This window comes from Podarcis muralis, chromosome 7 (assembly GCF_964188315.1).
Source record: "Podarcis muralis chromosome 7, rPodMur119.hap1.1, whole genome shotgun sequence".
In the NCBI taxonomy this organism is placed as follows: Eukaryota; Metazoa; Chordata; class Lepidosauria; order Squamata; family Lacertidae; genus Podarcis; species Podarcis muralis.
In genome coordinates, this window is record NC_135661.1 from 13,097,105 (window position 1) to 13,123,345 (window position 26,241).

General features: G+C 47.1%; 1 protein-coding gene across 4 annotated transcripts in view; it reads left to right on the forward strand.

The window, feature by feature from the left end:
• Nucleotides 1–26,241, forward strand: part of TET3 (tet methylcytosine dioxygenase 3) — a 120,888-nt gene that overhangs the window by 26,342 nt on the left and 68,305 nt on the right. Inside the window, exons 1-2 of one of the 4 annotated variants that reach the window (XM_077931228.1) lie at nt 4,865–5,038; nt 5,465–5,521. The exons of 1 other annotated variant lie outside the window; for it this stretch is intronic. Coding sequence is in view for 1 of the 3 variants with exons in the window: in XM_028741116.2 (XP_028596949.2) it covers nt 5,465–5,521 (57 nt within the window). In the remaining 2 variants the exon portion in view is untranslated. 2 more of the 4 variants (XM_028741119.2, XM_028741116.2) reach the window with 2 other exon arrangements.

A 26,241-nucleotide genomic window follows, 5' to 3' on the forward strand; every position in this document is an offset into this window, starting at 1 on the left:
AGGTGGCCTACATGGTTCTCTTCCTCCCCCACAACAACCCTGTGAGGTGGGATGGCTGAGAGTGAGTGGCATCACTCAGTGAACTTTGTGGCCAAGTGGGGCTTTGGACCCTGGTCTCCCAGGTCTTAGTCCAACCCTCTAACCATTATGCCATACTGTTGGTTAAAGGTGCTGCCTCACAGAGCTCTGACATCCCCAACAAACTACGTTTCCAAAGAATCTCCATGGCTGGTAAGAGTGCTTTAAATGTGTGGTGTTGCTGTGACTATATTCCAAAACCTCTGTAGGACACCAAGCTGGAAAAGGAGAGGCTAAGGATGGCAGAGGAGTGTGAAAGCTATAGGGTTCCTCATTGACCAGCTTAATACCTGCTGGCTTTCCTGCTGGTGACAATTGCTCTTGAACAGGCTTGCAAATGTGTCCTTTGCCTGGAGGAAGTTTTGGCTCCTTCCACACAAGTAGATAGAGGTGCTTCCTGATTTCTCTTCTCTTGCTTTTTGGCCTTAGAGGCTTAGATGGCTAACAAAGAATCACTATGTTCTGTGATTAAGAGTTTTGGATCAGGCCTGGGGAGACCCTGATTGAAATCCTGATGGCACTTGATTGCATGATCCCTCTCATCCTAACCTGCCTCACAAGGTTGTTGTGAAGATAAAATGGTGGCAACCACATATGCTGCCCAGTCTTCCACAATCCCTCTGGAAGGGATGTCATGATGGAAGATCTATAGCCAGGGTGATGAGCAGAGCCTCCATCTCCTCTCCTGCTTAGAGGCAGGCTGGGGGCAGAGGCAGCTGCATTGAGCTTATGGATGTTCCAAAGTTGGACACAGCTGTAGGGGGGAAGCCCTACCCACCTCTTGCAAGGTGGAAGGGGGCGTGGGCAGGTCCCCAGAGTGCGCAGGATTTTGAAGACCCTGTGATGTCTGGGTCTGCTTGGAATATGGAAGTGGGCCAGTTAACTTTTTATGTGAGCTCGACTGCCCTAAGTGGCAATCTGCAATTGTTTTGGACCCAGGTTCAATGGCACCCAATTATGTTGTCTGTGGCTTTTTCTACCCCATGTGCCAATATTTCTCCTTCCTTTATAAGACTCCAATACCTTGCAATAGTAACTTATAGTTGTTCATGTTGACAGGGCTGTGCTTCATTTAATCACAAAGGAAAAAGGAAAATCTGAACTATGCAACCTGTATTCATTATGCAAATCAAGCGGCTTTACCTATATTATCTTAGCTGGCATAAGGTGTTCTCCTTCCGCTGGGCATGCAGAGAGCAGTGGACAGGGGTGCAGGGCATCAGGCAGGCTCACGACCTCCTGGTTGCTGGAGTTCCTCCTCAGCCTTCTTTGGCTTTGGACATTTCATTTGGCAACAAGAGAGCCAGTGTGGTGTAGTGGTTAAGAGCGGTGGACTTGTAATCTGGTGAACCAGGTTCGGTTCCCCGCTCCTCCACATGCAGCTGCTGGGTGACTTTGGGCCAGTCACACTTCCTTGAAGTCTCTCAGCCTCACTCACCTCACAGAGTGTTTGTTGTGGGGGAGGAAGTGGAAGGAGATTGTTAGCCGCTTTGAGACTCCTTAGGGTAGTGATAAAGCGAGATATCAAATCCAAACATTTCCAGTGCACTCTGATCTCCAGTGTTTTCAGCATCATTGATGTCTCTTCCCTCAGAGGCTCACAGTGGCTTCCCTCTTCTTTCCTGGAGATAGCTTTGTCAACTGGGATTGGGAGTGTGTAGTGTGTGCTTGCTTGCTTGCTTGCATGCAGGCTCAGGTACTGTCTGAATATGGGCTGGCCATGCCCACTTTTGCTTTGGCCACACCCACTGCTGGCATGCAAGCCTTGGAGGGTTGGCTGACGGGAACTGCAGGCCTCCAGCTGAAAAGGCTCGCCACCCCCTTGCACGGCACCTGTAGTCATGAGGAGCATTCAGCCTCTGGCAGGCACAAACAGGTCTAGCAACCAGTTTACTTGCATCTGCTGATTCCAGAAATGTGCTGGATTGTGGTAGAGTGAATTCCTTTCATGTAGGCAGCTGATTTCAATCTGGGACGGATTTCTACAGATGATGGGACAGGTCTGTGCAGATCTTGTAGAGCAGAATGTGACTGGGCACGCAGCTTTCTCTTTAAGAGCACATTTCCATGTAGTTTGCATGTCTGCATGAATGTGCTTGGCTGTCTGAGAGGTTCCTGTGCATGAGGAATAAGCTATGAAGGTTGATTGTGCAAATGTGTTTGGGAGCTGGATGTCACCCTTCTGTGTCTGCTGTCTTCCTGTAGGGCCCTCTGTTGCAATAAGGGACACACCTTTTTTCTTGTTTGAATGAGACAACAAAGACCATTCTGAGAGGAATGATGTTAGTCCTGCAAACATTGCCTGCAAACTGTGATCCATCAGCCTAAGTATGACATGCCTAAGGAAACATAGCCTTTATCCTGGGATTGCTTAGTCAGTAGAGCATGGGCGCTTAATCTCAAGGTTGTGGGTTCAAGCCTCACATTGGGCAAAGGGTTCATACATTGCAGGGGGTTGAACTAGATGACCCTTGGGATTCCTTCCAACTCTACAATTCTGTGATTCTATGATACTATGAAGACTCACATTCCACACACCCTGCCACCTAGATCAAGTTTATAATCTTATATTTTCATCAGACTCTTGAGCAGCAAAAGCTTTGTTGGATTGCTCAGTTTCGAGTTGGATGGGAGGAATTGCCTATTAGAAAGCCTACCTGTCAGGGGAAAAAAAATCTCTTCCGAACTAGAAGAGCCCAGCTGAATTGGACCAAACATCCACCTAGCTCAGCATTTGGATTACAGCAATGGCTGGTCAGTGACACACCTCTTGGGCCAAAAAAGGTCTCCCCCTGTTGTTCATTTTCACCCAGCATCTGGCATTCCCAGGTGTACCGTCTCTGTCTCAGGCAGCCATCCCCAGTCAGCGGCCCTCCAGATGTTGTCAGCCTCAAACAATGGAGCTGTAGGATGTTGGAACTAATAGGAGTTGTAGTACAGAACATCAGGAAGGCACCAGGTTGGAGACTGTGGATGTAAAGACTGTCACGGCTGATAATCCTGGATAGCCCTCTCCATGAAGTTTTCTATCCCCGCCCCTTTTAAAAGCCACCTAAACTGGCTATAGGGATGCGGGTGGCGCTGTGGGTAAAACCCCACCGCGGCGGGGTGCGCTCCCGTCGTTCGGTCTCAGCGCCTGCCAACCTAGCAGTTCGAAAGCACCCCCGGGTGCAAGTAGATAAATAGGGACCGCTTACTGGCGGGAAGGTAAACGGCGTTTCCGTGTGCTGCGCTGGCTCGCCAGATGCAGCTTTGTCACGCTGGCCACGTGACCCGGAAGTGTCTCCGGACAGCGCTGGCCCCCGGCCTCTTGAGTGAGATGGGCGCACAACCCTAGAGTCTGTCAAGACTGGCCCGTACGGGCAGGGGTACCTTTACCTTTTTAAACTGGCTATGTCTTCTCTTCATTAGACAGATTGCATCTTGCATTTTTACCAGGGTTTAAATCCCTACTCTGCTTGTTGGGTGACCTTGGACCAATCTCTGGCTCTCAGCCTAACCTGCCTCAGGGCTGTTGTTAGAATAAAATGGGAAGGACCATGCACACCACCTTGAGCCCTTTGGAGGGAAGGTGAGATATAAATGTAATAATAATAAAAAAGACTATCTGAAAGCATAGTTGTGAAAGAACCTAGCAACCATCATTTTATGGCAGCAGAGTGCTTCCTTTTATCTGAACCTGCTGATAAGAAATTGATTGCGTTAGAGTGAGGGGTTCCTTGGCAGGCTGCTTTGGAGCAAGGACGGTTTCTCCGCAAAAGTGCGGAGGAGAATTGATACATGAAATACAGACCTGCAGTGTGGGGAATATTAAGGGTGACCTCCCTGACCAGGAAGCTGAATCGCTCTGAACACTAAAAAAATGCAGAGCATTGCTAGAAAAGGTTTGGGATCTTTGCTGTGATGGCAAAATCTATGACATGTTATAGAAAAGAAAAACCAGCAATAAAATTGGAAACCATTTGTTGAACACTGTGGCCGGGGGAGGGGGGAAATCCATTGCTTCCCCAGTCAAAGGGTGGCTTTGTAATGTTTCGGGTGTGGATTTGAATCCTGATCTCCCAGGTTCTAGTCCAGCACTCTAACCACTACACTGCTTCTCATGATTACATGCATTGCATGGTTCCTAAAGAGTTCTAATAGGAACAATTATTGCTAACTAAGGTCTTTGAACTTTATATCTTTTGGATTTTTTTTCTTTGTATGTGGTTTGTTTGTGGTTGCATTTTTCAATCTGTTATTAAAATTTCCGTACTGTTGTAATATTAAAAACTGTGGTGGTGGTGGGAATGCACAGCGTTATTTGTTTCGTGCAGAGCCACACGTGGCCGTGGTGCCCTTGCCAGGCGTTCATGGCATTCTTGGAGATGCCTGCCTTACTCCTTGCCAAACTGGCCCTGGCAGGCGCAGTTCCTCCTCTGCGAGAATCGGCCCACGTGAGTGAATGGCCTCATCCTTGCTCTGGACTTCCTCCTCCAAGAGCTGCTTCCCTCAGTAAATGTGTCCATGCAGGGGAAGTAGCAGAGTCCCAGCTCTCCATCCCTGGTGGACAGATCTTGGCCGGAGCGGCACTGGGTCAGTAGAGCAGTGGTGACAGCTCTGGGTGACCCTCCTCGTCCTTCTCTTTGCTTTGGTCTGCTGCCTCTGTGAGGCAGGTGAGAGCTTTGGGGAGGCAGCTGCAAAGCCCTGCCCACCCTCACCGCTCTCCTGCTCTGGCTGCTGCTGGGAGGGTTGGGTTTCCCCCACCCCTCCCCTCGCCCTGCCCCTCCTCCTTTGAGGCAGGCAGGCAGGCAGGCAGGCGGAAGCCTGGGCATGCATGTCACGTCCACCCTGCTTGTTTGGTGGGGAGGGGGGGAAGAGGGCTGGGAGCTCGGCAGTATGATAATGACTCTAGCGTCTGGCAGGAGAAAAGCCCCTGACTGCACCAGGGTGTCTGTAACGCCGCTTCAAGGAGAATGAGGCAAGATGGCTGCTTGGTAGCGATGGAGGAGGCTCGCTGGGGCTGAAGGCAGGCTGGCTTTTGGGGGGAGGCGAGCTGGCTGGGAGGCAGCAAAGGGAAGCGGGCCAGCGGAGTGGGAAGCTGCAGAAGGAAGGTTTGGGGCGAGGTAACAAATGGATTCCTTTCTTATGTTTATGTTCAAAGACCTTTAAAAAAATAGATGCAAGCCTCCCGCACCATCCCCTCCTCCTCCTCCTCCTGAGAGGATTATTGTAAATGGAGGATGAACATTTAAATAGCCCACCACAGGCCTGGCAAATTAAAGCTCTCTTGCATCTTGCTGGACACCTCGTTGTTGTTGTTTTGCTTCGGCTGCTTTCTAAAATTTAGTTTTGATAGTTTTTTCTTTCTTTCTTTCTTTTTATTTTTAAAAAAATTCCTCTGCAGGTGGAAATAAAGGACAATAAAGACACCAGCACACGGGATCGAAAGCCAGCGGTGGAGGTACTGTTTCTTTGTATACTTTTAAAAAGACAAAAGCACTGAAAGGGGATTTGGAAGTGGGAGTACGGCCAACTGTGAAAGCTGATATTGTGTGTGTGTGTGTGTGTGTGTGTGTGTGTGTAAGATCGCACTAAATCACACACACACACACATCTCCTGGTTGTCAGTTTCTGAGGCTTGCTTCTCATCCACAGTTGGTGTGTATGTGTTGGTTTTCTTGGAGTTCCTTTGGAGTTCCTTTGCATCCAAAGAGCACCCAAAAGGTGCCCCAGGTTTATGACAGGCAAGCCATGATTTCTCTCTCTCCCTGTTCCCCAGATCTCTGTATTGAGCTCGTAAAATTATCAAAGGAGACGAGACTCTTTGAAACAGGTGTGACATCATCCTGATGTAACCATGGTGACTGTCTTAACCTTTCTGTGATGTGGCTTGAAGTGACCACTTGGTAGCGATGGTGCAAAACAGGAACTTTCCCTCTCCTAATTTTGGGGAGGTATCAAAAAGGGGGAAAGGAGGTGAGCAGTTTGATCATGTGCTTGTTCAGAACAAGGCCAGTTTCTGCCTCCTGCTATGCTGATCTTTGCGAAGAGCAACTTGACAACTGAAGAGCTTATTTTCCATGTGCCCCCCAACAGAATCTGGTGTCATGGGCTGCTCCAGACCTGAGAGCTGCTTGTGGGAAAATCCCTAAGAGGAGGCAGTTATGGTGATGATGAAACACCAAGCTCAGCATTGCAGCTTGTGGCGGTTGGGTGTTCTTGGTAGATATGAGAGGGAGGGGAAAGTGAGTTGGAGAGGCTGACTTTTCTGACTGGTCTGATAGAAGGTCGCACAACCAAACTAAGATTTGGCAATAGTTGCCATCCTACCAACCGCAGGTGATATGTGGGTTGCATTTCTCTATTTTCTGTTAGCCAAGGTTTTGTTCTTTCCCAGGCTGTCCTTACACTACACACTCAGGTTTGGTTCATTAAATTTGGTTTGGTTTATTAAATTTCCCAGACACTTTATTCTAGAGAAAGGCTCAAGGTGTCTTACAATTTAAATATGCAAAGGTTAGAAACAAAACCGTATGGCTAAATTTCCAGGACTTACTTAATATTTTCTTATGAAACAATATGAATCTGCCTTTCATTGGCCACTTATTGCCAGTGGCTAGGCTGGTATTCTGAAGATACTGGAAATTTCTGGAGGGAACAGCAATAACCACATGGTATAAGGAAGTCTTCCAGTTAGCACTTGTGAAAAATATCTGACTAAAAATTTATAATTAGTGAGGGGTTTGAAACAAAAGGGCACATTTTCAATGGATCGGTGCGCCTTTACTAAAGAAGACATGCTGGAGCCTCCTTCACACTGCAAAAGTGTTGGTTGGTATAACTTTAAGCTATAATCTGTTCTGATATGTAATGGGCACTGACATCAGAGTACTCTGTAACCACGTACCCTGGGGCACTGTGGGGAGGTGATGGTTCTGCTCTTATATTGCTCTTTGTTGACAAGTAACGTAAGAAAAGATGTAATCGCCTCATTTGCTGAGGATGAAAAGGTAAAATAGAGCTGTGTGTTGTCTGTGCACTGATGACAGAACATTCCAAGCCTCTTGTGACCCCACTCAATGGTTTCATGCAGATGTTAAATAACATGGGGAATATCATACTGGGGAATCGGTGGGGCCGAGCAATATCCCCTCAGCACTACCAGCTGGAGCTACCCATTCAAGTAGGAGTGGGACCAGTGCAAAGCAGTGTCCACCTTCCCAAATTTTATAGACCCTGCTGAAGGATATAATGGTTGATGGTATGGAAAGCTGCTGACAGATCAAGGAGAACCAACAGGGTCAGATTCCCCCCTCCCTCTCCTGGTACAAGGTGGCCAAAGCAGTCTCTATGCCAAAACAAGGCCTCTTCCCCAATTGAAATGGCTCCAGAAAATTGGCTGGTTCAAGGAAGGGGCAACTTGCCTGTGTCCTAAAGTTATTAAAGTCTTCCAGGTCCAGGGAGGGTGAGACTGCCTCTTTTAGGTAGCCTAGGACCTCTCCCTCCCACAAGGAGACATTGAGCCATCACCTCCTGGCTGGATTTTAATGAGCCACAAGACACAAGGATGCAATACACAAGTAATTGCATGAACAAGAATTGCCCTTTGTCCTTGGGCTTCACCAGCAGAAATTCATTCAAGTAAAACCAGAGAGGAGAGACTTCTCTAGATCTCACGCTTGCTATAATAGTGGGATAGTACATGCAAGCAGCTTTATCCGCAAAATATCTTACAGATATGGTACAGTGGTTCAGCCTCCTTTCAACTCCAAACTACCTGGAAAAGTTTGTGCTGGATGGCATAAAGAAGATGCAGTGGGAGGTGGAAAAGAGGGTTTTTTCATCACCTCCATTGGTACTGAGTGGGCATGAACACATACCAGTGTTTGGTTGTCTTCACTGGGATTTTTCTTTTCTACCTGAGCTCAATCTGTCTCCCAGCCTGGTTCATCACTCTCAGATCTGGGGGAGACCAAAGAGCTTTCTGAGCTTTGCCAGACAAGGAAGCCTTCTCAGGAGTAATTGTGTCAGCTGCTGCTCAGCTCTCTTCTGCATTCCACATTTCAACCAGGACTTCAACTGGAGAGCCAGCATTATCTGCCGGAATAGCTCGTAGGGACCTCTGGAAATACATATCCTCTCTTGGAGGCACATAACCGGGCTCCTGCCAAATGGGACCACCAGCTTCTCAGATAGCAGATTTTCCTTGGAACTACAACATCCGGAAAAGGGAGGGAGGAGGGAACCTTTCAAGAGAGATGTCAATGGAGTAGTCCTTGTGACTCTCCCCTCCCCCAGGGGTGAACTCCCCTTTGCCACCCCTTTTGAGATTGCCAGAAACACTGCCTCCCACAAGGAAAAGGACATTGCCCCTCTGCTGGCAATGTTCCTCTAGTGTCCTCCTCACCTTCAAGAGCAGGGCCAGATGGAGAACAAACACACCTGCTTTGCAGATTGTCCTGCTGCTGCTACTCCAGCTTGCTCCTGAACTCCTCTTCAGTGGCGGAGCTTCATGCTCTGGCACCGGGGGGCGGGGGTGGAGAGCAGGCGATGGTGGGGCTGGTGCACGTCCTGGGGGCATGGCGCACTGCCCACAGGGGTGTGATGTGCCTCCTGGGGGTGTGGTGCCCAGCGTGGGCAGGCGGGCAGCCATGATGGCACCCCACTGGGATCGCGCTGTTGGGGGCGGTGCGCTCCCCCCGCACTCCTCTTCCTCCGCTAGTGCTCCTCTTACCAGCCTGTTGAGGCCCCTCCATAGGTATTTTCATTAGGAGATTCTCGTGAATCTGTTCCAGGCCTGCTGGAGCAAATCATAAGACTCTCAAGTGCTCAAAAGAACTTTGGGCTGGACCTATTACCTAGACTCTCCTTCTTGATTAAATTGTTCCTACAGATGATTCTCAAACTGGTCTTTGTATCTGCACGTGACCCTTCGGTTGTGACTCACTTCTTTGAGCACACTGTTATGTTATGGATCTGTTGCTTTTGTTACTGTATCCTATATTTTGTACTGTGCAACAATTTGTTTTAAAATAGTAATTTTAAAAGAAAAAAGTACAGTGGTACCCCGCAAGACGAACGCCTCGCAAGACGGAAAACCCGCTAGACGATCTTAAAATGCTGGCGTGCGGGAGCGAAGCCTCCGCTGTCGCCCGCCAGCATTTTAAAAAGCCCCGGGACAGCGGGGGATTTCTCCGCTGTTCCGTGGCAATTTAAAAGCCCCGGACCATGCCCCGATGCCGGGCGGCGGACGGGAACGCCTCCCCCCGCCGCCCGCCATCGGGACCATGCCCTGATGCCGGTGGACGGGCGGGAACGCCTCCCCCCGCCGCCCGCCATTGGGACCATGCCCCGATGCCGGGGGCGGGGCCGCGAAGCCTGGGCGCGCTGATCTCAGCGCGCCCAGGCTTCGGCATGCCGGCAACTCTCCGCAAGCTGCGGCAGCGCTGCCGCTGCTTGCGGAGAGGTCCGCGAACCCTGGGCGGACATCTTTTGAAGGCAGGGGGGGAGCAAAGACTTTTGCCCCCCGCCAGCCTTCAGAAGAGGTCCTGGACCTCTTCTGAAGGCCAGCGGGGGGCAAAAGTCTTTGCTCCCCCCTGCCTGCCTTCCCGGGAGAGCGGAGAAACGCAGCACGTTTCTCCGCTGTCCCGGAGGGCTTTTGAATGCAGGCGGGGGGAGCAAAGACTTTCGCCCCCCCCAGCCTTCAGAAGAGGTCGGGGGACAGACTGTCCCCGGACCTGGTCTGAAGGCGGTTTCCCTAGGAACGCATTAATTGATTTTCAATGCATTACTATGGGAAACCGTGCATCGCAAGACGAAAAACTCGCAAGACGAAGAGACTTGCGGAACGAATTAATTTCATCTTGCGAGGCACCACTGTAGTCTGATCATATAACACCTGACTGCTGTACATTTCCTGGCACAGTTCAAGTGCTGTTCTAACCTATAAAGCCTTCAAGCTTGGTACCCCGATACTTGACAGAACAACACTTCTAATGGGTCCAGAATCTACAGTAAGGCACTGCCCTTTAGAACCAATTAAAACCTCGCAGAATAGCAAGCGAATATTCAGCTTACTCAGAACTCTTCATCAGTTAGGATGTTAAACAAAACAGGAAGCCAACATGAGGAGGGGCCTTCTCTGCAGTGGCTCCCCGTCTGTGGAATGCTCTCCTCATGGAAGTTCGCCTGGCGCCTTCATTATACACCTTTAGGCGCCAGGCAAAAATGTTCCTTTTTAACCAGGCCTTTGGTTGATTTGATTGACAGCCCTTTTAAAATGTAGTTCTTAGTTCTTTTTTGGGGGTGTGTGTGTTCTATTGGGTGGTTTTTATTTTGATTGTATATTTTGTGGTTTTATAGTTTGATTTTGTTCTGTGAATCACCTCCGGGTATAGGGTGGTATATAAATTTAATAATGATGATGGTGATTGGGGGGGGGGGGGAAGAAGCTGCGAGTGGTGTTGAACTTAGAATGCCAGGGGAGTTTTGCAGATGTTATTGAATCAGGTGCTCAAGGTGTGAGGCAGATTGTAAGAAACAACCTAGTGCTGTTGTGTTTTCTCATTTTTGAGACTATATAAATTACAGTTTTTACTCAGGTCTAGTTCAGGCCCTAATCACCCTAATTGGGTTCCCTTGGAAGGCAGAGTGAAAAAAAAGGAAAGGGCAGTGTAGTTGTCTTCATATTAGCAAATCTGGATATTAGTTTTTAGCTGCTATGCTATGGAGAAAATCAGATAGGAACTACATTCAGGAACATTGCCTAATGGGTGGAGCACATCCAAAGTTAACTCCCATCTTCAGGTGGTAGACTACCATTTCCTTGTGGTTTCAGGATCCCTCTTATGCATGCCATATAACACTCTCAGCTTTTCTCTTACCTTTCTCCGTTTTATAGCATCTTGCCTGTTGAGAAGTGCTGAATAACTCAAGGGTTTGCTCACAATTCTGTGATATTTTAATTGGTCCTTATTAAACTCAACATCCCTATTGTGGATTTTGAGTGTTTCTTTGCCGCTGTAAAATTTCATTATCTGATTGTTATTCTGTGTTTTCAGATTACATCCATATATGTGGGGGTTTGGGAGGGAGGCTAATGGAAAGAATTCTGGAAACACAAAGATCTTTGTATGGTAGGAAAAGCTAAGAAATGGAGAATTGTGATTCCTGTTAGCTTGTGGCAGCTTGGAACACAGTAGAGTTGAAGGCATTCCCCTTTCCTCCTCCTATCTCCTGCCCATCACTCAGAAGCAGCACCTCTTAAGTATAGTAGCAGTGCCAGCGCTTTTTTCAGCCGGAACTCACTGGAGCTCAGTTCTGGCACCTCTCAGGTGGGCTCCTTTGCTATTATAAGAGAATAAAGGCCGTGTTCATGGTGAGTTCCGGCCCCTCTTTCTCTAGAAAAATAGCACTGAGTAGTACTGAGAAATTCCATCCTTGTGTGGCAGGACCTTAGAATGCTCCCTTTGTGCATTCTGAGCTTGGCTTTGTATAATTAATGTACGTGGGGTGGGATTCAAAGTTTGTCTATTCCTCTGAACTTTTTTTATTATTATTATTAAATGAAGTATCCCATATCTTACTCCAGCATGTTTGACTGCGGCTTTTCAAAGTTAGCTGAAACCTATTGACAGTAATGGGACGCGGGTGGCGCTGTGGGTAAAACCTCAGCGCCTAGGACTTGCCGATCGCATGGTCGGCGGTTCGAATCCCCACGGCGGGGTGCGCTCCCGTTGCTCGGTCCCAGCGCCTGCCAACCTAGCAGTTCGAAAGCACCCCCGGGTGCAAGTAGATAAATAGGTACCGCTTACCAGCGGGAAGGTAAACGGCGTTCCGTGTGCTGCGCTGGCTCGCCAGATGCAGCTTGTCATGCTGGCCACGTGACCCGGAAGTGTCTGCGGACAGCGCTGGCTCCCGGCCTATAGAGTGAGATGAGCGCACAACCCTAGAGTCTGGCAAGACTGGCCCGTACGGGCAGGGGTACCTTTACCTTTTACCTATTGACAGTAATACCACTTAGCATTTTTAGAATGCATTTCAAAAGTCCAAAGTGAAACACATTCAGTATAGTCTCAGTCACCGTTAAAAAAGCCCTGGTGGGCAGGCTCTTTACCCCCCCCCCCCCCATAATAGGCTGGTGGGTACTAGAGTTAGTTGATGAATATGTGGGTGAGGTGAAATTTGGAACAGGAGAATTTTCAGTTCTTCCTGGTGGCTCATTTGCTTCTGCTTCTCTTACATTGTCCTGTGGAAGCAACAAGTGCCCCTCCCTTTTTGCAGCAGGAGTGAGTCCAAAACATTGAAAGACATTCATGAACTGTTGCAGTTAAAACCTGAATTTACTGTACTTTGATACATAGCTGCCTTATGCTTGGAGATCTATACACTGTAAGGATCCCTTCTTCAAGAAGCTCAATGCAAGCATAGCAGTGCAATTTGTGTAAAATATTGCTATATTAGTCTCGAACATGATAATGACCATCTGCAATTGTTCAGTAAAGCATGCAGTTATAACCTGAAAAATATATAGCTCTCCTATGCAGTCTTATGCTCAGTTCTGGGCATCACAGTTCCAGAAGGATATTGACAAACTGGAATGTGTGCAGACGAGGGAGACCAATATAATCAAGGGTCTGGAAACTTAGGAGGAACAGTTGAGAGAGTTGGGTATGTTTAGCCTGGTAAAGAGGAGACTGAGAGGATATATGATAGCTATCTTCACATATCTAAAGGTCTGTTTTATGGAACGTGCAGCAGTCTTGTTTTCTCCTGCTCCGAGAGGGTAGGGCCTGAGCCAATGGAGTCAAATGGTAAGAAAGGAGATTTCAACTAAACCAGGGTTCCTCAAACTCAGCCCTCCAGATGTTTTGAGACTACAGTTCCCATCATCCCAGTATGTTTCCGAGCACAATTCAAAGTGTTGGTGCTGACCTTTAAAGTCCTAAACGGCCTCGGTCCAGTATACCTGAAAGAGCGTCTCCACCCCCATCGTTCTGCCCAGACACTGAGGTCCAGTGCCGAGGGAATTCTGGCGGTTCCCTCGCTGCGAGAAGCCAAGTTACGAGAAACCAGGCAGAGGGCCTTCTCGGTAGTGGCACCCGCCCTGTGGAACGCCCTCCCACCAGATGTCAAAGAGAAAAACAACTACCAGACTTTTAGAAGACACCTAAAGGCAGCCCTGTTTAGGGAGGCTTTTAATCTTTAATAGACTATTGTATTTTAATATTTTGTTGGAAGCCGCCCAGAGTGGCTGGGGAAACCCAGCCAGATAGGCAGGAAATAAATAATAAAATATTATTATTATTATCCCTGACCACTGGTCCTGCTAGCTAGGGATCATGGGGGTTGCAGGCCAAAAACATCTGAAGGGCCGAGTTTGAGGAGGCCTGAACTAAACGTTAGAAGGAACTTTCTGACGGCAAGAGCTGTTCTACACTTCTATTGTTCTATGATCCTATGATTCATAGTAAGTGCATGAAATAGTCCTCATCAATAGAGTACTGGTAATTGATGTTTAAATACAATGACTTTGAGATTCCATGTATGTTGATTTCTAATTGCTTGGGTCGGGCTGGGCAATATCTGGTCTCCAACACAGCGATATATCACTATTGCAATTTGGTGATATATAATGATGTCTGAAACATTGAACTACGTGGGGTGGGGTGGGAAGACCACTGCCCTGAGACCTCTGGGTATAGGGCAGTATATAAATTCAGTAAATAATTGTTGTCATCATCAGGGGAAGGAGCAGCCATGGGGGGTTAGGTGGGGTGAAAGAGCAGTGTGGGGGGGGGGAGTGTGTGAAGGAGCAGTCTTTGGAGATTGCACAGGTGTGTATGTCGGGGGGGGAGAGATCAGGTGTGCTGGTGGGCAAAGGAACATGGAGATTGGGCAGGTGGGGGGGGCGTGGAGATCAGGCATTTGGGTAAGTCAAGGACACACAGACAGAAGGGAGCAAGGGAGGAAAGAGGCTGGAATGACACAGGGCTACTTACTTACTTATTTTGTGGCATCTCAGCGACCCAGCATTGGCAGTGGCTTCACGAAACCCTGCTTTCTGCCAGCTGCTTCCAGGCAAACACACATTGCATTCACACACATGCTGTGATCCGTGTTGTATTGCCACATCAGTTATTTTCAAACTGTTATCATGATGTGGTCTAGAAACCAGTACTGGACGATCAGTATCAATATATTGGCCAGCCCTATGCTTGGGTAAAACTTTTTCAGTTGGGTTCCAATTTCTTCTGTGCCTGCCATCATGTGCGGTGATCCAGATGTGTTTCCTTCTTCTGAAACTTCCACCACCAAGAACAAGAATCTTCCTTCTTCTGAGATAGAACATTGAACACTGACTGGCAGTGATTGTCCCAGGTTTCCCTACCTAGAGACGCTGGGGATTGAATCTGGACCTTTTGCATGCACAACAGATGCTCTACCACTAAGTTACAGTGGTACCTCGCAAGACGAATGCCTCGCAAGACAAAAAACTCGCAAGACGAAAGGGTTTTTTGTTTTTTGAGCTGCTTCGCAAGACGATTTTCCCTATGGGCTTGCTTCGCAAGACGGAAACGTCTTGCAAGTTTGTTTCCTTTTTCTTAACACCGTTAATACAGTTGCGACTTGACTTCGAGGAGCAACTCATAGAACGCGGTGTGGTAGCCTTTTTTGAGGTTTTTAAAGACTTTGGTGATTTTTGAAGCTTTTCCGAAACTTTCCCAACACCGTGCTTCGCAAGACGAAAAAAATCGCAAGGCGACAAAACTCGTGGAACGAATTAATTTCGTCTTGCGAGGCACCACTGTACGACCCTTCTCTGAAATAATATTATTCATCTGTTGGGTCTGGATTAAAAGACCCCTTTCTGAGACCTGTTCCCTTGCTGTAGCTCACTGCATATTTATAGCCCCATACTTGTAACATTGCATATTAGACTGTTTTTTTCCAATGCTCTTGTGAAAGGGGACCATAATACTCGGTGCAGTGTCTTGCGCTAAGCCAAGGTTCTGCTGCCCATGATCCAAGAGTTGGGTGCCTCTTATGAGCCAAGCATTTTCTGGGATGTAGCAAGAGGTCCTGGAACTTTCAGAGGTTTTGCTTGTGCTCCTAAAATATATAATTGCCCCGAGCAACTGTTTAGGTTGCTTGTGTAATTGGGTCAGTCCAGGGGAAATTTTTCTAAATTTATATATGTTTGACAAATTATTTTCAGTTGTTTATTTGCAGTTGTCAGGAAGCAAAACACAAAGTGGGGCAGTGTAAGGGTGTTGCTGAAAGTTGCTGGTTCCACAGGACCGAACACCTTGAGCCTCCTATGTCTGTTTTGTAATGCTGTAAGGGATTTTCAGATGTTGATGAAGGCTGTGGTCTCTGGCTGAGCTGCGTGGGTGTCAGAGGGGCAAGAAAGGCAAAGGATTGTCTCTTTGCCGCTGGCAGTCTTCCTTGCATCCCGCTTTGTGGATACTTGACTCCCATGCAATTTAGCTTAATGAGTGAGATAGGAGGTGAAGGTGACTCCTCCACTTTGCTGTCAGGAGAGGGTCTTAATTGTGATTGCTTTGCTGATGTGTGGAGGCAGCAATAATTTAGACTCAGACGATGTCCTCCTGCTCATTCATCTTTTGACTCCTAAAAATACTTGTTGTGTTGCAAGGTCACAAACTGAGCTGTTGGCGTGGTTATAGATCAAGCTGTCTTACCTAGTTGGACCATTGGTCAGTATAGCCCAGGTTTCCCTCTCTGATAATGGCTCTGAAGGTCCAGGTTGGGTCCTTTTGCAGCCCTTGCCTCCTGAGACCCATTTAACAGGATTAGATGCTGGAAATTGAATCTGTGACCTGGTGCCTACAGAGCCTGTGCTTCTGCACTGAGCTATAGATCCTCTCTGACTGAGACTACAACTCCTATGATCCCTGGTCATTGACCATTCTGACTGGGGAGGATGGGAGTTGGAGTCCAACAACATCTGCTGGGACACTAGGCTGGGGAAAGTTGCTCTGGTGTCACACAAAGACAAGGAGCTCGTGCAAGATGAAGCAGAGATGCTGGAAGCCAAAAAGACATCAAATAAGTCCAGGTGCTGCTGTTAGGAGGAGAGGCAGTGGGCGTGTGCTCAAAAGATCAAAGGCTTGTTTTAAGTTGCAAAAGACCTTTAATTCTTCAGGAACCATCCCATCGTGCAATCCAGCTCAGAGTGAGCTATGTACACTGCAGCAAACAAGTAATAATCTCTGAAGGGCTAACTATCAGAGTTTCTCATCAATAACAAATATAAGTGAAACAGGTTGGGGGCGGGGAGGAGAGAGAGAGAAAGAAAGAAAGAAAGAAAGAAAGAAAGAAAGAAAGAAAGAAAGAAAGAAAGATGAGAGATGCATCCTCTCGTCTCCTGGAGCTAGACCCCAAGGCCTGTTTAATATGTGTACGTACAGTATGTACTTTTATAATCAGGGCTTTGTGGGTGCTGCAGCTCTGGCCCAGAAGGGAGTTTGATAATAATACTGAGCACAGAAAATGGCTTCTTGAAAACCTCAGTCCCACCCCCTTCTTAAAAAAACACAAATTGCAAAGCACGTCTTCTGAACCAAGTTTGTGGACCATACGTGGTGGGATGTCGGAAACTACCTAGGGGTGTGTGTGTGTGTGGTGTGGTGTGTGCAGTAGCGATGGGGGTGGGGAGGTGTACTGTTAGTGCCTGGTGCAGACTCTCCAGGCTTTTCTCATTGCAAGTAGATCAGGATAAACTATGCAGAACAAGACATATATATCAACTTTAATTTACAAAGCTGACCCGGGTCTCAGAATCCTGCATTTCATATAATTGTGGTGTTGGAAGGAATCCAAAGGGTCATCTAGTCTAACCCCCTGCAATGAAGGAATCTCAGCTAATTTCCTGGTACAGTCATACCTCTTGTTACATTTGCTTGAGGTTGTCTTTTCAGGTTGCGTCCTGCGGCGACCCGGAAGTACCGGAAAGGGTTACTTCTGGGTTTCGTCGCTCGCGCATGCTCAGACACGCAAAATGACATCACACGCATGCGCAGAAGCGGCGAATCGTGACCCACGCATGCGCAGATGCAGGTTGCGTTCCTTTCAGGTTGCGAACTGGGCTCCGGTACAGATCCCGTTCGCAACCAGAGGTACCACTGTATAGGATTTTTGTTTTCATATTTTTAAGTACACATAGTTCATTGTCCTGTGCAACTCCTTTGGGCAGCAGTATTTCCTTATCTCATATGTATCCCCCTCAGCAACCTTATGTGGTAGGTCACTAGCATAATTCTTGTTTTATTTCCGTGGAGAAACAGGCTAATTTGCTCGAGACGAAGAAGTCCAGAGCAAACCTGGAGTTTTTCTTTTTTAAATAAAGATTGGAATGCCAAGTTATAGCAGAGATAAGAAAAGTTTTATGAAACCTATGAATTACCCCCAGTATCTTCTTCAGTCATCTGTGATAGTCTGCTTCTGGCTACTGTCTCTGATTCCTGGGTTTGGACTGTTCCTGTCCCACAGATGAATTGGACGCTGATGTTTGGATGGATCTCTAATTCTTCAAGAGCCCATATTGAAATGTGATGCCCAGGTGGGAAATCTGTGACCCTCTGGATATTGTTGACTAAAATCACCATTAGTCCCAGCTAGTTATGGCCAATGGTTGGGTGGGGGATCCTTGGCAGAGGATCATTAGTAGTGCTGTATGCTCATGAGGTTTTGCCTTATGTCCACAAAGACCAGGGCTTTTAGCGTGGTAGCACCTGCCCTTTGAAAGGTGCTCCCAATGAACATCAGGTGGGCATTGGCATTTCAACACCCACTGAAGACTCGTTTGTTCACCCAGACTTTCCCTGAGGGTGATTCAGTTGTGTTGATGTACGAGGGGCGTTCATTAAAGATTTCCCCTGACCCACTTCCAGTGATCGTAGCAGGATGAAATTGCGCATACATCTCTCCATAGGTAATGTAGTAATTTGTAGCTCTGAATTCCTAACAGTTTCTCTGTTACGAGTAATGTCTGCACATCATGCAGCGGTCATCAGGTTCTTGTACTTGAAAGGGCGCACACCATGGGAGACGTTCGATGAGATGAAAAGGACTTATGGGGAGGATGCTCCATCATATGATGTAGTCAAGCACTGGCATCGTCAGTTCAAGTGTGGTCGGACTTCGGTAGAATGGCTCCCATTCCTGGGTAACCACAGTCCTCCATTGATGAAGACACCATCCGGCAAGTGGAGGCCTCCATTTTGGAGGATCGTCGCATAACCTTTCGCCAACTAGCTGCAGATGTCAAGACCAGTGTGGGCTCTGTAGAAAAAATAATCCATGACCATTTGCAGATGGGAAGGGTGTCCGCACAGTGGGTTCCTTGGCTGTTGACGCCTTTCAAGAAGCAGGAATGAGTCAGATGCTCACGGGCTCTTTGGGCCATGTGTCACAAAAACCATGATGACTTCTTCACCAGATTAATTACTCAGGTTGAAACATGGGTCCATCATTATGACCCAGAGACTAAATCCCGGTCCAAACAATGGAAGAACTCTGCCTCACCACCTCCAAAGTAGGCACATATCTAACTGTCAGCAAGCAAGGTCATGCTCCCGGTCTTTTGGGACCAGCATGGAGTAGTGATGATGGATTTCCTGGCAAAGGGTACCCAATTGCTGTGACATATTATGCTTCACTGCTGCAGAGATTGCGGAAGGCCATCAAAATTGAGAGGTGTGGTATGCTGACCAAAGCTGTCCGCCTCCTGCAGGATAACACCCCGATTCACAACTCGCATGTTGCTCAGACTGAAGCATGGTCCTGTGGCTATGAAATCCTTCCTCACCCCCTTATTCTCCTGACCTCGCACCATCGGACTTCCACCTCTTTCCAACCATGAAGTTATTTTTCAAGGGCAAGCTTTTTCCAGATGAAATGCTGATTTCTGAGGTCAAGTTGTGGCTTCTGACGCAACCTGCTGACTTCTACAGACACGAGGTCTCCACAGACTCTTGTTGGTAGCTATGTAGAGAAGGACTAATAACCGTGTCCAGTTTCATTTGTCTCAGTCCATGGGAAGTATGTCAGGGGAAATCTTTAATGAACGCCCCTCGTATTAAGCTGATCTAGCGATTTGTGGTGCCATTATAAATGTAATTTTTATTGCTGATATTGTGCTGTTCACCGCAATAATATCTTCCATACCATTGGTATGGCATGGAAAGTTTATAAATACGTAAAATAATTATGGAAGTTATCGCTCAACAGCACCTGCAGTGTTCTGCATGTGGTAGACTGAACAAGTAGAATTCTGTGTTGACCCATGTTAGAAAGCAGGTGTGGGGGGGCAGTCACATTAAAATATATTTGAGTATCTTTGTTGGCATCTGTCTGTCTCAGAAGACAATGGAAGAGTGCACCTTCAGGGGTGAAGTCACAGCGCCTGCTGTGGCTTTCGAGACCAATATGGGAGAGACATGTTTTGTTGCAGCTAGGGCAGATGCAAGTGTCTGATACACCATCGCGTTTCTTCTCTCTGCGCTCCTTCCAGAGGTCATTCCTTCTCTGGCGACTGCTGTGGATGCACGACCCCTGACCGCTGTCTCCAGTCACTGCAATTGTTTGCAAGGGATTCCCACTCAGCAGTTAGTTATTTGAGTATGCATTAAATAATAATTGCAGAAGTTAAGTAAGGGTATGCTATATTACATGATTGCACCTCCCGTTTGTTTGCTTTTGAAAAACTACTATTCCAAAACTTTCTCTCAGATATTGCTAGGAAGTTTTTATTGATGTGGGAAGCATTACGAAAAACATGATTCCCTCACCCACCCAGTCTGAAGTGGAACTGTTCCACATTCTGCTGGCTTCTTACTCTATTGTTCTTTGGAATGTGGAGAATTGATCCATTCAGTGCTCTCCCCCCCCCCACATGTTCCAAAATTCTCTATGCCTGTAAACCTAACCTACTTATACTTTGTTGTATTTGTGACTCTACTGGAAGACAAATGATGATAATATTTAGCATTTATAGAACTCATTTCTAGTGGTTAAAGCACATTACACAACATTATTGGCTTCTCCTTCTATGTATGCACCTGGGTAAAGCATTGCAATATTACAATACAGTATTACAAACATCAATAATTTATTGCTCTGTGGAGCCACAGCTTGAATTTGCCTTTCTTTATCCATGGTATAACTATTTCAAATCAAGAGAGGAAGGAAGGTGCCTTTTTAAAATGGGAGAAGCTTTCAGCTCCTGCCTTGGCATTGTCTCCCACATTGGTTTCCTAAGGCCACAAATCTGGTCAAAACTGCAGAAGCACTTTGGATAATGGGCGCGCCTCATTCTAGAGTGTTTGGGACATTTGAAAGAGTGTCCCTCCTCCTCCTCCTCCTCCTCCTCCTCCTCCTCCTCCTCCTCCCACCTGCCTGGAGATGAGGCCTTACGCAGCGGTGGTTGGCAGTCAAAAGTACCAATTGGTTCTTGCTGCAGTCTGCTTGCTTGCCCGCCTGCCAGCACGTGGCTTTTAGGTTTACAAACATTGCAGGCTGTGTGTACACCTCCCTGTGAGTCAGCAAACCTCAGCATGGTCCTAGGGCTTGCAGATTGTGGACGAGAAGCTGGAAGACAAGGGAGAGCAGCATTTTCTTGCTTCTTGGACCCAATCCCTGAAATGGTGGCGGCACCAAAACCTATCTTGCTCTAAGCAGGTTCCTTCCCTTTTCCTTTTCTTTTTTCCTGTTGATTCATTTGGCTACTTGGGAGACGCAGCAGGAAATCTGTGCAAGTCACGGCGCTGCCAGAAAGTGTGTGGGATTCTCCTCTGCATAAGTGATTTGTAGGAGCAGACCTCTCACCCCCCACCTCCGCTTGCCTGCATGCAGAAGACTATTTAAGTGCCTCCTTTTTGCAAATTTAATCTTAGGTTTTGGAACGGCACACTGGGAATAGAAAATATGAGGACTTAACGCTGGACCAACTGTTATTGCTACATAATGGGCGAAATTCATTTTCATGTTCAGCCTGCTGTTTGGGTTTAGTAAAAAACAAATTTTCATAAAAGCATTTTGGAAGATGGAAGTGTGTGCTTTTTGGGGGCATTGGCTGGGATTTAATTACTTTGGCTATTTTTAAATTTATTTTGTTGCTTTTAGAGTGACTGGAAAAGGGAGCTGAGAGATCGGGGGACAAAGAAGCGGGAGAAGGAAAATGCTTCATATCAGATGAAAATAATGATGCACGGCCAATTCTGGCAAGCAAGGCTACCTAGTAAATCGTGTCCTCCAGAGTCAGCTAATTGAGAAGAGAGGGTGGGCAGGAGGTACCACCACAATCAGAACACATCGGTTATTTGAAGGGGAGATGTGGGGCGGGTGAGAGTTGTATTGGTTCAGCTTTAGTATGTCAGCAGCAAGCAGAGCGCTCTCCTCCCCCTTCCTTGCTGCTGCATTTGAAGAGGGCCTTTTCCACAAGGGCTATTTTTAGCCACCCGTCTCCAGGCATTAATGGCAAAAAGAGGTGACGCCATAGCTCTTGTGCGTGAGCAAGATTTCCCCTGCAGCTCACTCACGTTTGATCCTCTGGCGCTGGGGAGGGGAAGATGAGAGGAGGGTTGTGAAAACTAGATTTGGGGTTTAGCCAGAGATCCTTTTTTGTCTCAATAATGCACCAATATATTCTCTCTCTCTCTCTCTCTCTCTCTCTCTCTCTCTCTCTGTGTGTGTGTGTGTGTGTGTGTTGCCTGATCTGCTGGAAGAGAAGAATATATTCCTTCCTTAATGGAAACAACATGACTATTGAGAGAGACGCAGAGGAATTTCTCTGGCATCCATTTCTTGCAGGCCTCTTAGCCGCATTAATTCTTGAAGCACACTGAATGCATGTTGTTTGATTTACAGTTGCGTTCAGATTTTGGGAGGTTTTCTGTAGCGGGGGCAGCTTTATTGTGAGGCAAGGGGAGGCAACTATCAGAGGTGCTGGATTTTGGAAGTCATGGACATTGATATGGCTGTGCAAGAACACAGAAGTGCTCCTTTCCGTGGGGCTTACAGAGGGGGTCTTTTTCCTAACTGATTTGTGCCTTGTGTTCATTAGTTGAGGGGAGGTGTCACTTGAATTGGCTAGCTTGGGTACCAAAACCAGGCTGAACCTGTCCTTACATCAGGAACGCAGTGTGTTTCTGAACACATGCAAATTAAAACTTGGGTGAGTTGTTGGCAAAGGTCTAGAGCAGTGTTTCCCAACCTTGGGCCTCCAGCTGTTTTTGAACTACAATTCCCATAATCCCTGACCACTGGTCTTGCTAGCTAGGGATGATGGGAGTTGTAGTCCAAAAACAGCTGGAGGCCCAAGGTTGGGAAACACTGGTCTAGAGGCCTTTTTGTGAAATATGTGGTCTTTCTTAGAAGCCTGGCATTTGAGGTGCTCTTTAGATTAATTCAATAGACCCATTTTGCTTAGGTCAGCCTTCATGGGTGTAGCCAAGGGGGGCAGGAGGGGGCAGCTGCCCCCAAAATCAATACAAATCTGATGTTTTGCCCCCTAACAAAAGCCTGCCCCCCTAACAGAAGCTTGCTCCCCCTAACAAATATTCCGACTATGCCCATGTCAGCCTTCTTCAGCCTTGTGGCTTCCAGATGTTTTGCATTACACCTTCCATCAGCCCCTGCCAGCAATGCCTAGATCATGTTGAAAAAGCACTTTAAAAAAGCAGGGGGTGGACTCTTTAGCAGCTGTGTGTGTAGCAGAGGCCCACCAATAGCGCTGAAACAACCACCATTGCATGGTGTCAGCCCATTAAAAGTTTCCCTTCCTTTCCAGTCTGATATCAAGCAATGACTTGAGATCAAGTTCTTGTGATCTAGTAAATACATCCCATTCATGTGACCTTAAATATGATTCACATTATAGGACATGCTTGGAAAGTGGAGTGGAGAAAGTAAACAGGTCTCACTTGATACAACTTGCCCTAAGACAACCTTTGCTAACCTGGTGCCCTCTAGATGTTTTGGACTACAATTCCCATCAGGCCCAGCCACCCTGGGCATGCTCCCACACAATACCACATGGTTGTGCTCACTGGGGCTGGTGAGTATTGTTGTCCAAACATATGGATAACATCAGGTTGGGGGAGGCTGGCTTAGATAGTTACATAGCTTTTACATAGCGCTTGTCCATATTGCATTACATTTACTCAGTGCCAGAAGTAGGTCCCAGGCCAGTATTTTGGGAGGATTAACCAGAAGCATGTTTGTTGCTTCTGGCTAGGATATCAAGTGGCAACCTTTGTGTGCCAATGGGCTCTCGCAGATCTGTTGTCCCTCATAAACTTCTGCATTGTCCCAGCCACGTGATTTTCATGTGCACATATCTGATTGCTGTTCACCAAGGTAAGAGCAGTGAAGTGGCGTTCCTGTATGTGTGAACCAGTTGAAGATGAGTAAGTAGCAAAATATGTCAAGGTTCCTTTTGCCTTCTCTGTAGCCATGAGATGGTAAATGGAAGTTCAGCAAGCACTGTTCCTATGACGTGACATGTGCCTCTCCAAATTCTTGAAAGAAGGCTAATCTATGCAGGCGGGCCAATTATACTAGTTGAGAGAGAATGCCTCAACTTCTATACTTCTGCAAAGATATATGTGCTTGATTCAGGAGCAAATCTTGTAGTTGCACAATGTCTCATTGGGAATTGGATTCTGTCATTTAATCCTGGTAGGAACACTCATGAGCCAATTGTGTCAGGAGCCCATTTAAGTGAGATGTTTTCAGGTGTGCACTCCCATGCAAGTCAGACTCAAAGACAACCTGAGCATTGCAAATTTTTGCATTGGTACTGGCTGCCCCAGAGTGCTGCCCCAGAGTACTACCCTGTCTAGGAGAGGCCCTCAACTTCATATTATGGGGTTTGTACATGGTTTTGGAAGTCATTTGGATCTCTGTTTTAAAGTTTCTTATTTGTCGAAGATTGGAAAGCGTTTTGGGGCTCGGCTCCTGAAGGCCCAGGTAGAATTTTATAACTTAGGAGTGTAGACACACGGACATACATGGCTTGAATGGCAAGTCTGCTGTGAATCACTTTCTAGCTACAACTTTCTCAGAGAAGACAACTTTCAGGCAAACTGCTCTTCCTGTTTCCAATAGAAGCCGGCTGTGAAGAGTGCTAATTGGCTGTCTCTTGTGACAGTCATACAGTCCCTTCCCCCTTCCTTTCCTGGAGCTGTGTTTCAAGTAGCAGGGAAACTGGCTTTAGAAAAAAGGTTGGGTGTGAAAGAGCCACACAAATACTTAACTGGATGAGTATGCCAGGCATCTGATTTGGGGGAGGGGCAGGGAGGGGAGAGGGACTCCAAAAACCTCTCTGGATCAACTGGATTTGGAACTGGGGTTGTGCCGTTGTGTTTGTCTAGGGCAGGGGTCTGCAACCTTTAAGACAAAAAGAGCCACTTGGACCCGTTTCCGAAGAGAAAAAAAACTGGGAGCCGCAAAACTCGTCATTATAAAAATAATTTTTTGTCACTTTTTTATTATTTCTTTGTTTGACCCCTCAGAATTACTCCTCCTCATAGAAATAAACGTTAAATTAACAAGTTACCTTTTTTTGTGTGTGTGTTCTTCACTCCCCTTCAAAACAGTGACCAGCGTACATGCCCCTTTTCAATGCAGTGACAAGCGTACATGCCCCTTACAATGTAGCGGGCGGGCGGGAAGGTGACGTCAGGACAGTGCATGACTAACGCACGCACCACCCCCATGCGATGTCACAGCCAGTACAGCGCCCGCCACAGTGGGGAGTGTCGGGGCGCACAATGCGCCTCCTCCCCTCGCTAGTATCCGCCCCGGAGCCGCGGCAAAGGTGTAAAAGAGCCACATGCGGCTCCGGAGCCGCGGGTTGCAGACCCCTGGTCTAGGTTGATGGGGGAGCAAAGTTGAAAAACATTTCAGGGTGCATTTCTGTACATTGGTAGGTACGTCAACTTCAGCCACTTCTAAAGAAGGCTAACAGGACCATTGTGATACAGTAGCCTAGCCTATCAGTTACCACACGATCTAACAGACTCTATGTGGGGCCATTGTTGAAGATTGTTTGGACACCAACATTGGTTCAAATGGTGTCCCCTTGCCTCTGATGAGAATGACCCAGAGGTATTGCAACACTTGTTTGAAATAGCTTATCACTCAGAATTTTTGGTACTGGCCTTAAAAAGCAGGCCAGGGTTCGTGATAGATTAAGGGCTGTTCCCGCCTTGTCTGTGAGCTCTGCAATGCATTGATGTCATCAGGTGAAGAGGTTCTAATCCAGGTACTGACCTTGTTTGAGTCCAGACTGAAGGACAAGGGCCTTTTCAGTGGTGGCACCCTATGGTCTATTCTTTATGGCGGACCATACAGAAGGTTTCTGTATTGGAGGGGGTGGTGGAATACAGTAGAATTTTGGACTACAATAATATTTTCCTTGAGGGTGGATCTGTTACCGACTGCTTTGCTACTGGTTGTTTTTGGTTGTCCTGCCTTATTTATATTGTTGTTGTGCTTGGATTTTGGGATTTCTGTGTGCTTTAATGGCAGAAGCAGTTTTGAGAACTGAGTGAAGGTGACAGGATATCCATTTCAAAATAAAAACAGCAATAAGGATGCCTGGCCCTCTTGACTTGCTACAAATACAATCTGTGCAGTTTCTCCCCAACCTGGTGTCCTCCAGATGTTTTGAACCATACTGGCTAGGGCTGATGGGAGATTCAGTTCAAAACATCTGGAGGGCATCAGAGTGGTGAAGACTGGCTAAGAGGATTGAGAGCTAAACAGTGTGGAAAGTGCACAGCTGCCAGAAGTATTGGAATGATACGGGAAAGTTTGGAACATGCTAGTAGTCTTCGCATACATTTACCCCTTTGCAGGGGTAGGGGGCTTGCTTTTGGGGACAGTAACTGCCACACTGCGGGGAGAACCTGGAAAATGGACCTCTGTAGATGTATACAGTAACTGTGTTCAGAAATGTCACAGATTAAATATTAGGAAATCATTTATTTAAAGCGGAGGGCAATAGGGTTACCTAGAGGGACACTAAGAGGAAAGGGGGTGGCAGGAGGGGACTGGAGGTGTAAATGACTATCAGACTTGAAATGTTTGTGTCATTGGATCAAGTTCATTAGTTTTGTTGAATTAATTAAATAGTTTTAATTGGACTTTGCA